Raw genomic sequence first — 14092 nt, 5'->3', positions numbered from 1 at the left:
CACATTTTTGAGCAATGAAACCATATTGATCAGCACTAAGAATATTTTCTTTGTGTAGATGCCAAGTAATTCTGTTAGCATTTTAGATTTGGCCTTGTTTCCAAGAGATATTTCAAAAAAGAAAGAGGGAGGAAGTGTATAGGCATTACTACTAGAAAGGCCATAAATATTTAAAAGTATATATATTCTCATCATTTCTAACTTAAACAAGGCTCATTAGTGTGGTTATTTAGTATTAGAATTATACTATTTTTGTGGCAGTTAAAACTCTGGTATAATTAATTGTATAGAGAAAATTCTGTGTAGGGCACTATTTTCAAAGAATATAATTTATGCTTCAAATTTTGATATATTAACTTCAGTACTGATTAATGGTCATATCAGGACTAATACATGAAAGAATGAAATCTAAAATGGAAAACAATGCTACTTAGCCTTTTGCATACTTTCTTTCTAATACTATACATCTCTTGACACATTCATAGAGTTTCTGGATTGCTTTGTTAGAAGTTAAATCTTGGAACTTTCTTTTCATTATAGTTTTCTTAAAGTGCTGTGAACAGTGGTACCCTCTAAGGTGTTTTTTTTTTTTTTTCGTTATTTTTTTAAGGGAATAAAAATTAGCCTGCAAATACCAGTGACAATCATCATTATGCAAAGACAGCTTTTAAACTTTTTGTTTTTTTACACTGTTCAAACATTGAATCCATAATAGTGGATATCATCTGCATTAAATCAAGCAGAGAATTCTATTCAAATTTCCTCCCCCCTTTGTAGGCAAATTATAGTTTAAGGGAAGCAAACTGATGTATATTAGAAACCATTGCCATTAGTTTTTGTTCAGAAAACAAATCAGTCCCCAAAATTTGGAAGACATGATTCTGTGTGATAGTGCTAAAAGTTTAAACTATAGTTCTTTTTAATATTATTACCTAGTTACACAATTTTTGTATTTTTTAATATTATCATCGAGTTACACAATGATACACAATTTTTGTTCTTTTCAATAGATGATGGCATTAGTATTCCTGTTAGTTATACAAATTATGTTGTTCCTGTTAGTGCGCCAAAACTTTACAGTGAAATTGCACAAATGCGAGAAAAGGACAAACATCCTTTAGTAAGTATTCTTTTATGTTTGTATAAGATACAGTAAAAAATTAACAGTGATTTTTTTCAAAATCATGTAGCTGATGCTCAGAGTTGACCTAATGGGAAATATGATTGTAAATTCATAAGCCTAATGGAGTATATGACGTAAACAAACAATATTCAAGGTGACATACCACATATAAATATGCATAGAAGGGATGGCTGACAAATTATCTGTTGTAATTATTATTACTTATCTTTCTAAACTTGATTGTAGTCTAAGACTGGTAAAATATTTCGGTACATTCTCACGGACAAGTTTAATAATTCGACCCATTGGCAAAATTTTTTCACATAAATAAATCATCATCGATCATATTATTATCTAAACTAGTAAACTATTATTATTATAATGTAGGTGCTGTTGTAATATGACACTTTGAATTTTGGACAGATAGCTGGATATTTCGCGGATCGGCAAATGTTTCTTGCAGACCAGTGTCGGTCCACGGACCGGCAGTTGAGAAACACTGGTCTAGATCAGATCTTCATCAACATAGCCAAAAAAAAAAAGGGGGGGGGCACCTGTCATTGGTGTATGCCTTGGCCACTTTTAGATGACTTTATCCAGTTCCATTTCTGCACAAGAATCTACAGGAGACAGAATATGAGGATTTCGTATCCCTCCTCTTCTGCCATCAACTTTTCGAGGGGATTTGCAGTTCAACAGATTTTTATTTCAGCTCCACAGCTTAACAGAACTAACATACAAGCCTTCAATAGAAATTTGAACCTCTGTCCAATAATATTTCGAACAGTGCCACTAACTTCTGTACTGAATAGGCTGGTAAACATTATCCGATTTTTGATTACCGAAAGTGGTATCAGCAGTTCTAGCTGCCACCAGAAATTAATAGCTCTCATATGTTTTTCCGTATTTGGTTAAACAAATGAACAAATAAATTAAAATTTCAGCGTATTCATCAGTAGATGAAGAATGATATATTAGAGATGCAGTTGTATAACATGTGCCTGATTGCTTCACAGATTGAATGGCTCCATTAAAGAGGCTTGTAGAAAGTTCAGGCATGGGTAAAGAATTACACAAACCAAAAGTACTGAAATGTTTAAATGAGAAATTTAGTAGTAAGCGAATTTCAAGAATTTTAGAAAGCAAATCCATTATAGGAAACAAAATTATTAATTAAAAGTACATAGCTAGTGTAATAAATAGTACAAATCCACATCCAAATGTACAATCCAAAAGTAATAAAGAGTACAAATTATTTATTAAAAGTACATAACCAGTGTAATAAATAGTACAAGTTATTAATTAAAAGTACATAGACAGTGTAATAAATAGTACAAATCCAAAGTAATTTAGAAACCCTTACCTATATAAGTACTTTTCCGGACACGAATAATGCATGCAAACCAAAATAAACTAAAAATACTAATCTAAGCATCATAAAAGTGGAAAATAATAATATAAAATACATACAATCTATAAAAATAACACAAAAAAGGCAAATAAATAGCAAGTTTCAATTTAATGTACCATGCAACCACATATTTCTGTATGCGTGAGAGTTGTGTAGCAGTTGCTAAACAATGTAAGGTTAAGTAGTTTGTAGTTGCTAACTGTGTAAACAGAGGGTGTTGACACTATGTAAAGTTGAGTACTGTAAAGCTGCTAACTGTGTTAGGTATTGTAAAGATGTAGCTGCTAACTCTGAAGTAATGTAAAATGGATGTTCTGTGTGAAAAATGAGAAAGAATAAATGTAGCCGCTAACTGCTATAGGATTGTAGAAATGTAATTAATGTGTGAGAAATGACATAAATGTTTTCAAATTTTGAATAAAAGTACAAAAGAAATTAAAAATGATTAAAAAATTGAAAAATTAATAAAACATTTTAATGAATTTAACTAAATTCATTAAGTTCATTAAAATGTTTTATCACTGAAGTTAATCTAAAGTTAAATTAAAACTAACTAAATACTGGCCAAAGGAAAGGAAAATTTAAGAAAAGATAAAAATCTTCACTCAATTCGAGCTATAATTGAGACGTAAGAAACGAGCTGGCCCTTCATAAAAGGAAAGAATCCAGTATTAATTAAGAGAAATATACATATTTACGAGAATTAATCCATTAACTCTTCAAAATCTCTCATTACCCTCCAGTTAAGTTTTAAGGTAATGCTATCATACCATAAAAAGTCAAAAAAATATAAAAAATTAATAAATTGTGCTGGGACCTGATTATTTACGTGTACATTAATTAACTTTATTATTGTCAGTACATATATTTGTTAGTCTAATTTTGGCTATAAAAAGTGTTATTTATTACTTTTTTAGAAATATTAGAGTTCCAATTAATTAGTTTGATAGTCTCAAATTGGAAATACCTCCTTTTATCCTATAATTTAATTTTGCCGTGGGTGAGAATTTGCAGGTCAAGGTATTCAATAATATACCGATTCCTATCAGTTTTATGAAGTGTTAAACCATCTGGGTACATTTTGAATTGTTCATTAGCAGAATCATTGTGAAAGTTATAATATCATCGATCTACTAAAAGTATTTGCAAATAACTTTTAATTCATTATTATTCAAACCTAGTTGAAATTTATATTCATTAGCAAAAAGAAATTGACTATAGATCTGTGTAAAACTGTTCGTTCCCATTGGGATACCTCTCACCTGCTGAAAGATCTTATTATTGAAATTAATGTAGTTATTAAATAATGCACATTGCAGGTATGTTTTCCATTTGTCAATTCAGAGGACGCTTAGCATGTCAGAAAAAAGTTGTGGTAGTTGCATTAAAAGAGTAAAAATTTTGTCCAATGGTAGAGAAGTATAAATGTTTTTGAAGTCATAGCAGTTAATATTCTGTATTTTTAAACTTTTAAATTTAATTAATAACTGGATCGTTATTATAAATAATCTAACAATAGTTGTGTTGCTTATTAACTAGTTGATGAATTAAATTACAGATTTTTTTAAAGTTTATTTGCAAAGATGTAATGTATATTCTTTTTATCATTATTTGTACCATTTGCAATATATCTAAATTGGAACCGTGATTTATGGAATTTAAGAACATAAAGATTTTCTAATCTATTGTAGTTAGATGGTTGTTTTATTTGTAGCTTTTTATGAAATGCTTTAAGTTTTTTTTCTATGATATATTCTTGTGTTTTGGTATGTTTGTAAGCAATGACATTATTCAGTTTGGTTTCAATAAGACATAAAAAAATATTCAAATAATGCTGAAATTATTACCAGTTTTGTCAATTTTGGTGATTAAGAATTTTCCTTTCAAATTTTGCATGACAGGATTGAGAAAATTTCATGGTAAATTGCTGTTAAATTCAATTCGGTGAATTTTTTGCTTCATTTCTGCAAGTACTTGAACTTTCAAAGCCATAAAGGCAGAATTTAATTTGCAAATAGTTTTAGCCATGACTTCATTGAGATTTTTTCGAAACATGTAAAACTATGATTTTTGTCAGTATTCAATATTGGTCTAAATTTTGCCCTTTTTTCATTAAATTTCTTAAATGTTGGTTTTCAACTATTGTTAAATTGTCAATAATAATATGTTTATGATATACACATGTACGTATTCTTTATATTGAGGTTCTTTGCAGTATCAATGGGTAGTAGAAGCTAGATCATGGTGGTTAATTAGTAATTTGCTAAGAGGTTTGATACTTGAAAGCTGGTGTGACTTGTGCTTTAGCTGTAGGAAATTGTTGTTGACATTTTCTGAAAATATTGCTGAACTGAATGTTGTCATAGTTCGGATGCAGGAAGTTGATTTTACAGTAATATTTAATGAGCTTGTTAGTGGTAGAGAATTTAAATTTGCAAAAAATCAAAAATGAGGTCTTTGATTATATTGTGACCTTTAAATCGCATTTAATAAAATTAATAAGTTTCATCAAGAATTTGTGCTTACAAGTATGTAATCAAGTAATGATGTTTTTGGTGAAATTTGCAACTAGAAAGAAATTGTTAATATTATCGTTTAACTTTGTAGCATCCATTGTAGAAAATAATTTATTTTGCTATTTATTACTTGCTCTAGTTCCATGTTATTTTTTTTACTGAATGATTTAAAATGGTAATAATTTAAATATATATAATTATTTTTCAAAGAGCATTTGCTTGCAAGCAGTTCACCACTGGCAGTAGGTCAGAAAGCCGATAAGAAGAGAATTTTTGCTTATGTATAATAAAATTAAGCTATTTATGCAATTTTAAAATAAATTTTTTAATTTAAAAAGGTTTTTATAATTGCATTCTTCATGAAGTTTTATCATTTCTGTCTGTTTTATAAAACTGCTGCTAGTTTTTTCTGATCAGCACTTCAGTCAAGATATCTTAGAATTTACAGTGTTTTTCTAGATTTGATTGATGTTGGCATATCATTACTGATTTCTGTATCATTACTTTTTTCTATATGTATTTTTTCCCTTCACTGTAAGTTTCTGCAATTATTTTGATACTTTCACTTTTTACACACATTACCTCAATATTTTTGCGAGTTGGCACATATTATAAAAATGAATCATCTTAACTTCCCTTACTGACATCTCAAGCATTAGCTTTAGCTTTCAATTACTTTAAGGCATCTTCTACATTAAAGCCACATTTCCAAAAACAGTTTTTTTACTGATTTTAAGAGATTAACCCCCTGAATGATTATAATATACTGACCTCTAGTATAGATATCGACTTTTTTTTTCTCTCTGTCAAAGTGCATTTTCACAAAACTTATTTCTGCTGCCTAATCTTCTGAATATCTTTTGACATTTAAAAACTTATAATATCCTGGCCTAAAGGCTGAATGGTAGAAGCTGTATTTTCAGGGAAAAGCACTAATGTTTTTCAAAAAGAGATCAGAGGTGTGTGTGTGCAGCTCAGTTATTTAAATAGGAAAATTAAATTTTTTTTTTTAAAATTTCAGCTCGTTGTTCCATTTCAAAAGAAAATCAGTAAAAATGTTAATTGTCATCCATGAGTTCTTGTTTTATGGGAACTTAGAAGTAAAGTCTTGTCTCCTTTCAAACATCGAGGTTTTCTGCTTTTGTCAATAACCAGTGTTGTCTTCTTATTTGTTGGACCTATATTACATGCTAATAACACAGTAATTCATTCCGTCTTATTTGGGAAAACATTTATAAATAATGTAAATAATCTGAGGGTTTCTGGTGGACTTGTCATAAGGAAATCCTGTGCCAATCAGCTTTCTGAATCCTCCAAAATCTACTCTGGACTGTCTCTTAACAAGAAAAAAAGCATTTACATATCCGTTATAAGGCAAATTCTATACTACACATCTCCTGTTTGGACCTCAGTCTCAAAAAGAGACTTCCATAAACTTCATGTAGTCAATTAAGATTCTTAGGAGAACTGTAAATGCTGATTAGAAACTGATTTGAATATCGGCTCTGTAGTCGACCACATTTTAAAACTTAATGAGTGTTTCTTTAACACTATATTTAGCTGTGATGTTGCAAATTTTTCAGATGTCCTTAATTACCAAATCACATCAGAAGATAATTTTGTCATTCCACTTGCTACCCACATGTTTAGAGATCATAATTTTATTATCTATCTTGAATTGCAGACTTTTACATACTTTCTTGTGTATTTTGGCTATTGCTTTTCATCACTTTGCATCTGAGTAGTACCCTTTAGTACAGGAGACGACGAATGGTAACATATTCCTCTCCTTTACATCACTTTCTTGACTGTTCTCAGACATTCACCTGCTATAGTTCATCAGATTCATGTGCCCTCAGAGACTTAATTTTCTTATTTACCTTATTAAAGCCTCATCTTGGGCCATTCAAATATTAATGTGTGTCCTGATAATGTTCTGTAACACAGTCTAGTTTTGTTTGTATTATAAATTTTGTGTGGCTTGTATTCATTTTAGCAGGCCAAGTAAAACATCTTTTATCTGGTTTTCAGCTGCATTATGATCTGCCTCTTCCTTCTCACCATGTACTTTCTGTGCAGTCAATGTAGTTTCACAATGAACAACACTGGATTTTTCTTTATCGAAGCTGTGAACTATCTGTCAGTTGATACAATATTCTGTCTTAGCATTTAGCAAACTAGTGAAGTAAGCTATAAAAATAGAAATACCATTTAGTTTTATAATGGGAAATCATTCTACGTAGGTCAGTCAATGTTTATTGCATTACTGCATAAATATGTTCCGTCTAAGACTATTTGGAGGACACTATGTGGCAACACTTCAGACATGTACCTTTATCGCGTGACATAGCGGCTTTCCCAAGGCAAGTTCAGTTTTTCTAATAATCAGTCGCAAACATGTCTTGACACCTGCAGTTAGCATCCAAATTGGAAATGCATACAGCGATTTGTGTTTTGTGGACAAAAAGGTGCGACTGCACTGAAATTTATGGGCAGTTGCATGAAATGTATGCTGAAAATGCAATGTCACATCAAGCTATCGCGAAATGGTGCAACATGTTTGAGAATGGATGTACAGATATTGACAATGCTGAGCACAAGGGAAGACCATCAACTGCAACAAATTCGGAAACCGTGAATGAATGCATTCTTGCAAACAGATGTGTAACGATAGACGAAATCTCAAATGAATTGGATATTTCTCATGGAAGTGTGCATAAAATTATTGCCGATCACCTTCAATTTTGTAAAGTTTGCGCTCGATGAGTGCCACATCTATTGACGGAGGAACATAAAGGTAAGCGTTTTGAAAGTGCATTTGCATTTCCGCAACATTACCAAATGGAAGGAAATTAATTTTGGGACAAAATTGTGACTGGATATGAAACTTGGATTTACTATTTTTTACCTGAAACGAAGCACAGCTTGCTCGAGTGGAAACATTACAGTTCCCTGACACGAACATAGTGTTGAACTGTTCTGTCTGCAGGAAAGGTGATGATGACGCTGTTTTTCGACAGAGAAGGTGTGGTCCATACAGAGTTCATGCCGAAGGTCCACAACTAATATTCGTATTGTGAAATACTAAAGCGATTGCGGAAATCACTTAAAATTTGACGGCCATGTAAACTGTCGAAAGGCATTGTGCTCCTGCATGACAATACAAGACTGCATGCAGCAAAATAAACGTGCGAAATTTTGAAAAAGTTTAGGTGGGAAGTATGGAATCACCCTCCTCATAGCCCAGACCTTTCACCTCCTGACTTCCATATGTTTGGTCCCATGGAGCAAGAATTTTCAAAGCGACTGTACCATTCGAATGCCAAAGCTGCTGCCCAACAATGGTTATCGGACATTGGATGGGATTTGTTTGCAGAAAGCATCAAAAAACTTGTACCACGCCTCGACAAATGCTTAAATAACAGAGGTAATAACGTTGAAAAGTTGATTTTGAATGGAACTTTAAGATATAAATAAAGTTATTGTAAAATTTTGCTCCTGTTTTGTTTTCTTAGGCAGTAGAGCTTACTTAGGAACTTACTTAAACTTATTTACTTCTTAGGCAGTATGACCCTCGTAGAAATGCAGTTTCCACATCACTTGATTTTCTGTCTTGTTTTGCACTTCCTTTTGAGACATTAGCATTTTATTAGTTCTTCATTAATTATAATTCCTTGCTTAATTAAATTGCATAATGCTATTTCGGAAACTTTCAGTTTAAATGTAGTTTTACCTTGGCTTAACAAAAACATCTAACTATTTTAATAAATTATCTGTTAGGCTTAAGTATTTTCACTTGGCATTTTGGGCATGTTATGAGTTAAGCATGCAATAAATTAATTAAAAAAAAATAGTTATACCAATGATTCAGTCAAATTTCAAAACTGAGTTTCTAGACAGCTAAGATTACTCTTTCTGATTTTAATTTATCTGCTAATTCATGATTACAAACTTGACCAATACTTTCTTTGGTTTTTCTTAAGCCTACAGTTATCAATTGCTTTTCATTCAAAAAGTGTTAATGTATGTGGGGTTGCAACATTACCTGATAAATGGAAAAAATTGGGGAATTCAAAAATTGACTAAAAAAAGTGTGGGAATTTCATACGATGATCCCAAGAAAAAACAATTTTTATGCCATCTTTGGGAGCGATCACTTTCTTGGCGAATTTATGTATTATCGTGTGAGCATCATTTGGGCAGCTAGTGTTGAGACAGTTTTCACAGCTTCAATCACATTGTCTTTTAGAAAGGCAAAGCAAGTTTCCAGCAACTTTGGTTTCCAGTAACCTTGAGAATCAAGAGATTCAAATGTGCATGTGCAGTGCATGTTGAATGAAAGAAAGTACCTTCCCATTCTAGTATAAAACAAAATCAGTTTAATTTTAGTATACAGTATACATGGGATTTGGCGGCATCACGATGAGCAATAAACCGGACGTTTACAATAAGCAGTAAACATGTCATTTTGATGTTGGCGACAATTTTCAAAATCGTATGAAGGCCAAACCGTATACTACGCTTTAAACACAAAATCTTTTAAACCTTTTTAATAAATGCCTTATTTGTCATTTTGCAATAAAATAAAAAAGTAGTGATCAGTCATCTGGCTAACCATTTAATATAATTATATTTGCCAAAGTATCATTGATTATAATAATTCAGTTTTTAATCTTTAAGTAATTAACTTTATTTTAATGTCATTTGTCTCATTTTATGTACCTTCTTCCTTCTAAATTTATTTATTATTAGTTAATAATGCTTTCAAATTTCAGGGAATTTTCTCTGGCATACTTGTGAAACTAATTCTAACAGTGATGATGACATACCACCACAAATTTTAATGCACATATTTTTTACTTACACTGATTATCATAAATTAAGGAAAAATCCCCAAAATCACGATTACTGAAAAAGTTACATGTAGAATTTATTGAAACTTATCCACAATATACAACACATAGTAAGGTATCAAATAACATAAAAAAATTACCAGTCAAATATGGTAGTATAGAAATTAGAACATGTATAAAATGAACAAATCGAAGGTGTCAGTTTGCTATAGAAAAAGTACCTTCAATATGGAATATGATCGCCTCTAGAAGCAATACAGTGATGTGTGATGCTTTCAATTATGCGGTCTATCAGTTCCATAGGAAGCAAGAGCCATTGGTCTTGCAAAGCAGTTGCAAGCACGACAAGGGCTTGAGGGGGCAGATTGAGAGTAGCTAGACGTCTTCCTGAAACATCCCAAACATGCTTGATAGTATTCAAGTCCGGGGGTCGAGCTGGCCACTCCATGCACATAATTGTTTCCTGTTGAAGATAATCATCTACGATGCGAGCCCTGTGTGGTCTTGCGTTGTCTTCCTGTAACAGGAAAGCATCATCTATTGCCCCAGCATATGGGTGCATATAAACATCAAGGATTTCATTGCTATAAATCTGAGCATTCACGGTTCCCCTTGGAAAGACATGGAGGTCTGTGCATCCACCCAAAGAGATGCCACCCCAAATACAGACGCTGCCCCTTCTGTATGCATCTCTTTCGCGAATGTTTGACGGATGATAACGGGTTCTAGGTTCCCTCCATATCAAATAACGCCTTCTATTGCTTTCTAGACTAAACCTGGGCTCATCCGTAAAAAGAACCGCCCTCCATTGACCAGGCGTCCAGTGGACATGTCGTGCCTACTGAAAACGGTCCCTCCTATGGCGCAACGTGAGCGGCACACAAATGGCTGGTCGCCTCGCATACAGACCACCTTCGTGAAGCCTTCTACGCACAGTTGACGTTGACACGAACCTTCCGGTGGCTGCAGCAAGGGAGGATCTAAGAAGAGTCGGAAGAGTTCTATTCCTGTGGGCACGTAATGTCAAATATCGGTCATCGGCACTCCTCGTCGCAGTTGGCCGTCCTTGGCTGAACCTCCTAGATGCCGAGTCTGTGGTTTGAAATTGCCTCCAAAGTCTATGAACCACAGAAGGAGTACCATTTAGCAATTTGGCCACTTCTGTTTGACTTTGTCCTGCCTCTAGTCTCCCAATGGCTCTCCATCGCAGTTCTGCAGGCAAATGATGCCTGGAGGTCATTGTTATGAATTGGCTATCTCGAATTTCTGATGTCACTGCCACAGTGAAATATGTGGGCTTGCTCTCAAACATGGACTTTTATGTTCCTCACAGATGACGTATTTCAAAAGCAGCGCCACTAATTTGCATATCGCAGTTTTACTCAGCTACTCTTAGATGGCAACATATTCAAATTTTACACGGTTTGGCTTATTTTTGAGGGAGTTATCGCTATTTTTGTTATTTTTCCTTAATTTATGATAACCAGTGTATGTATGCTGCTATTTATTAAAAAATATTGTTAAATAAATTTCTTTCTTCTCATGTTTAAGGCTTACAAAATACAATGCTTTTTATGTGTGAAATGATTCCTTTTCCCAAGAAAATCTTATATAATTTAAATGTAGGGATTTGATATTAAAGCTGGTAACAAATAAGATGATAGTTTGTATAATATTAGAATGGAAATTTTTTCCATTAATTCGGCTTTTCTAATGTAAACTCCATTTTTTTATGTGCTCAGTTATCCAGAATTTGGCATTTCCTGAGCTTTTAGGATAGTCGAGCTTTTATTGTATTTTAATTTTTGTAGAGAAGAGGTATATGATAAAAACAAGTCTTTAGAGATAATAATATCTTTCTCCTATTTGATGTTTTTGTTATCTCTAATGCTTAAAAAAATGTTTATAGTATTTAGAAACAATAATTTAAACATTTGTATTTGCAGGCTTTCTTTGAAATGCCTTATGTTGTTCATCTACATAATCACACACCACTCTCTAGTCCTCAGCCATTGTTTACATTTATCCATCCAAACAGAGGTATGTATATGTTATTTTAGAAAAAGCTTATATATACACAATGATAAATATGATTATAATTTTGTCTTTTAATTTCCTAGTTGAAGTCCCAGATAATACTAGATATGGCAAATTAACTTTTGGAATTCCATATAACTGTGCTGTCCACGGATTTGCTGGATATTTTGATACTGTGCTGTATAAGGACATAAAATTAAGTATGTTTTATTGACTATTCTATGCATTACTGTTAAGATAAGATCTTTGGGAATATTATTTCCAGTTCAAATAATAGTATGGGGGAAAAAAAGAATATCGGTAAAAAGGTCATTTTTAATTAATGATTGAGATACGACGATGCATAGTTGCTAACTGTCCTGATTTTACTGGGAAACTCCTGGGTTTTCATTAAATCTTTCAGTCTCCTAGATTTCAATATTTAGCTATTACTAGAGGAAAACTACCAAGAAAATTATTTCCCATTAATAAATGAAATTTATTGAATCAATGAAACTTTAAACTGTCCTAAATACATTCCCCACCACTAGTGATTTTCAGCAGAGTTTTTCATATTGAATTTAGTTGATCTGATGTTTCATTAGTTAATATTTGTATTTAATTTTGTTTTATATTGTTTTTCATATTTATCCACTGCTGCTACTAAAAATACTAAAAAGATAAGCAACAAGTGCTAAAAGGAAAAGTACAAATGTTAAAAGGAGAATTAAAATAGACAATTTACATATGAGGCAGAGATTGCATCCCTAAATGAAAATAAGCAACCAAAATGAGTATAAAATGCAATCTTGCAGTCACACCACAATGCCTTAAAAAGGGGCATGATGGACCCATGGAGCAGTATACAAGCAGTGATAGTTTCCGTGTAATCTGACATCGGAGTATTACCACAGTAGCAGATGATTGCTTCCCCTTGCTGTGTGCAAGATGCCATAGATCACTAACAGCATGACAGCTGGTGTTGCCTTTCTTTGCTGCTGCAGGACAGCCATTATCAAGCCAAACTGTGTAGCGTCAACTGCACGAAGGTGGACTGTGCACCCGACGTACTGTGGTTTGTGTTGCTTTGTCCCCATCGCATATCAGAGCATGTTTGAATTGGGCCCAGAACATTGCATTTGGATTGCAGAGTAGTGGGGTCATGTACTGTTTATGGATGAATCTCTATTTAACATCCAAAATGATTCTCGAAGGGCAGTGACATGGTGAGAGCCAGGGACACACTTCGGGTGCCAAACATTGTCAAAGAAGACCATTACAGAGGAAGAGGCTTACTTGTATGTGTTGGGATAGCACAAATGGCCACATCCGTCTTTATGTGATTCCATCGTAGCCATCCGATATCGCAATGAAATTCTACACCCTCTTATGCATCCTTTAATCATTGCAGTGTGTATCAGTGCATTATTTATAGACAATAATGTTTACCTGCATAGAGCTTGAGTGGTGGAAAGTTATTTGAAGAGTGAAACTATTTCACATCTGCCATGGCCTGCTTAATCACCGAACTTGACAAGTCCCATCCATGTTCTATTCGAGAACATGAATGGGACTTGTTAGGATGATGGGTAGCAAATCACAGTGTGCCGCCAGCTGCCCTGCACGAGCTTCAACATGCATTGGAATGCATCCTTCAACTACAGGAATGGGTGCTACTGCCACAACAAGCAGTCAGTAACACTATTGCCAGCTTGCCTCAGCATTGTCAAGCATGCATTTTAGCTAGAGGGTTTGTTACCCTTTATTAGCAAGATGTTTCTATTGCACATTCTTCTGAACCATTTGGTCTTTTGCGATGTGATGGTTGTAATACTTGTGTTTTTGCATATCTTTTCTTTATTGTTTGCTATGTGGTCTAGTAATGCCACACCAAACGTTTCAATCAATTTCACGTATGTCTATTAAACAGTTTTTGTTTTATTCCGCGTTTTGCCTTTGTTGCTTATTTTTTGAACAGGAGTGTATATACATTAATCATTAATTTTATTTTTGGTTAATTGAGAAGTACTTTGAAAGTTTTCCTTCCATATTAAGTATTTTCTCAGTATAAAAATCTAATCTAAAAGTCTACTGTAAAATGAAATTAGCCAAAGAACATGAAATTTAGAATATCTAATCAAATATTAATACATTTTATATAATGATCAATATT

General features: G+C 33.0%; 1 protein-coding gene across 2 annotated transcripts in view; it reads left to right on the top strand.

Annotated features, from left to right (window-relative positions):
• csul (protein arginine N-methyltransferase 5) overlaps window positions 1-14092 on the top strand; it is a 128784-nt gene that overhangs the window by 106377 nt on the left and 8315 nt on the right. For both annotated transcript variants that reach the window (XM_085813494.1, XM_085813495.1), the window contains 3 exons: window positions 1011-1120; window positions 11850-11943; window positions 12024-12140. In XM_085813494.1, the coding sequence (XP_085669620.1) occupies window positions 1011-1120; window positions 11850-11943; window positions 12024-12140 (321 nt within the window). The remainder of the gene's footprint in view (window positions 1-1010; window positions 1121-11849; window positions 11944-12023; window positions 12141-14092) is intronic.

This window comes from Stegodyphus dumicola, chromosome 3 (genome assembly GCF_044657685.1).
Source record: "Stegodyphus dumicola isolate Sdum_Otavi_A_Nest chromosome 3, ASM4465768v1".
Taxonomy (NCBI): domain Eukaryota; kingdom Metazoa; phylum Arthropoda; class Arachnida; order Araneae; family Eresidae; genus Stegodyphus; species Stegodyphus dumicola.
The sequence above is the reverse complement of the archived record's forward strand: the minus strand, read 5'-3'. Positions and strand labels throughout refer to the sequence as shown.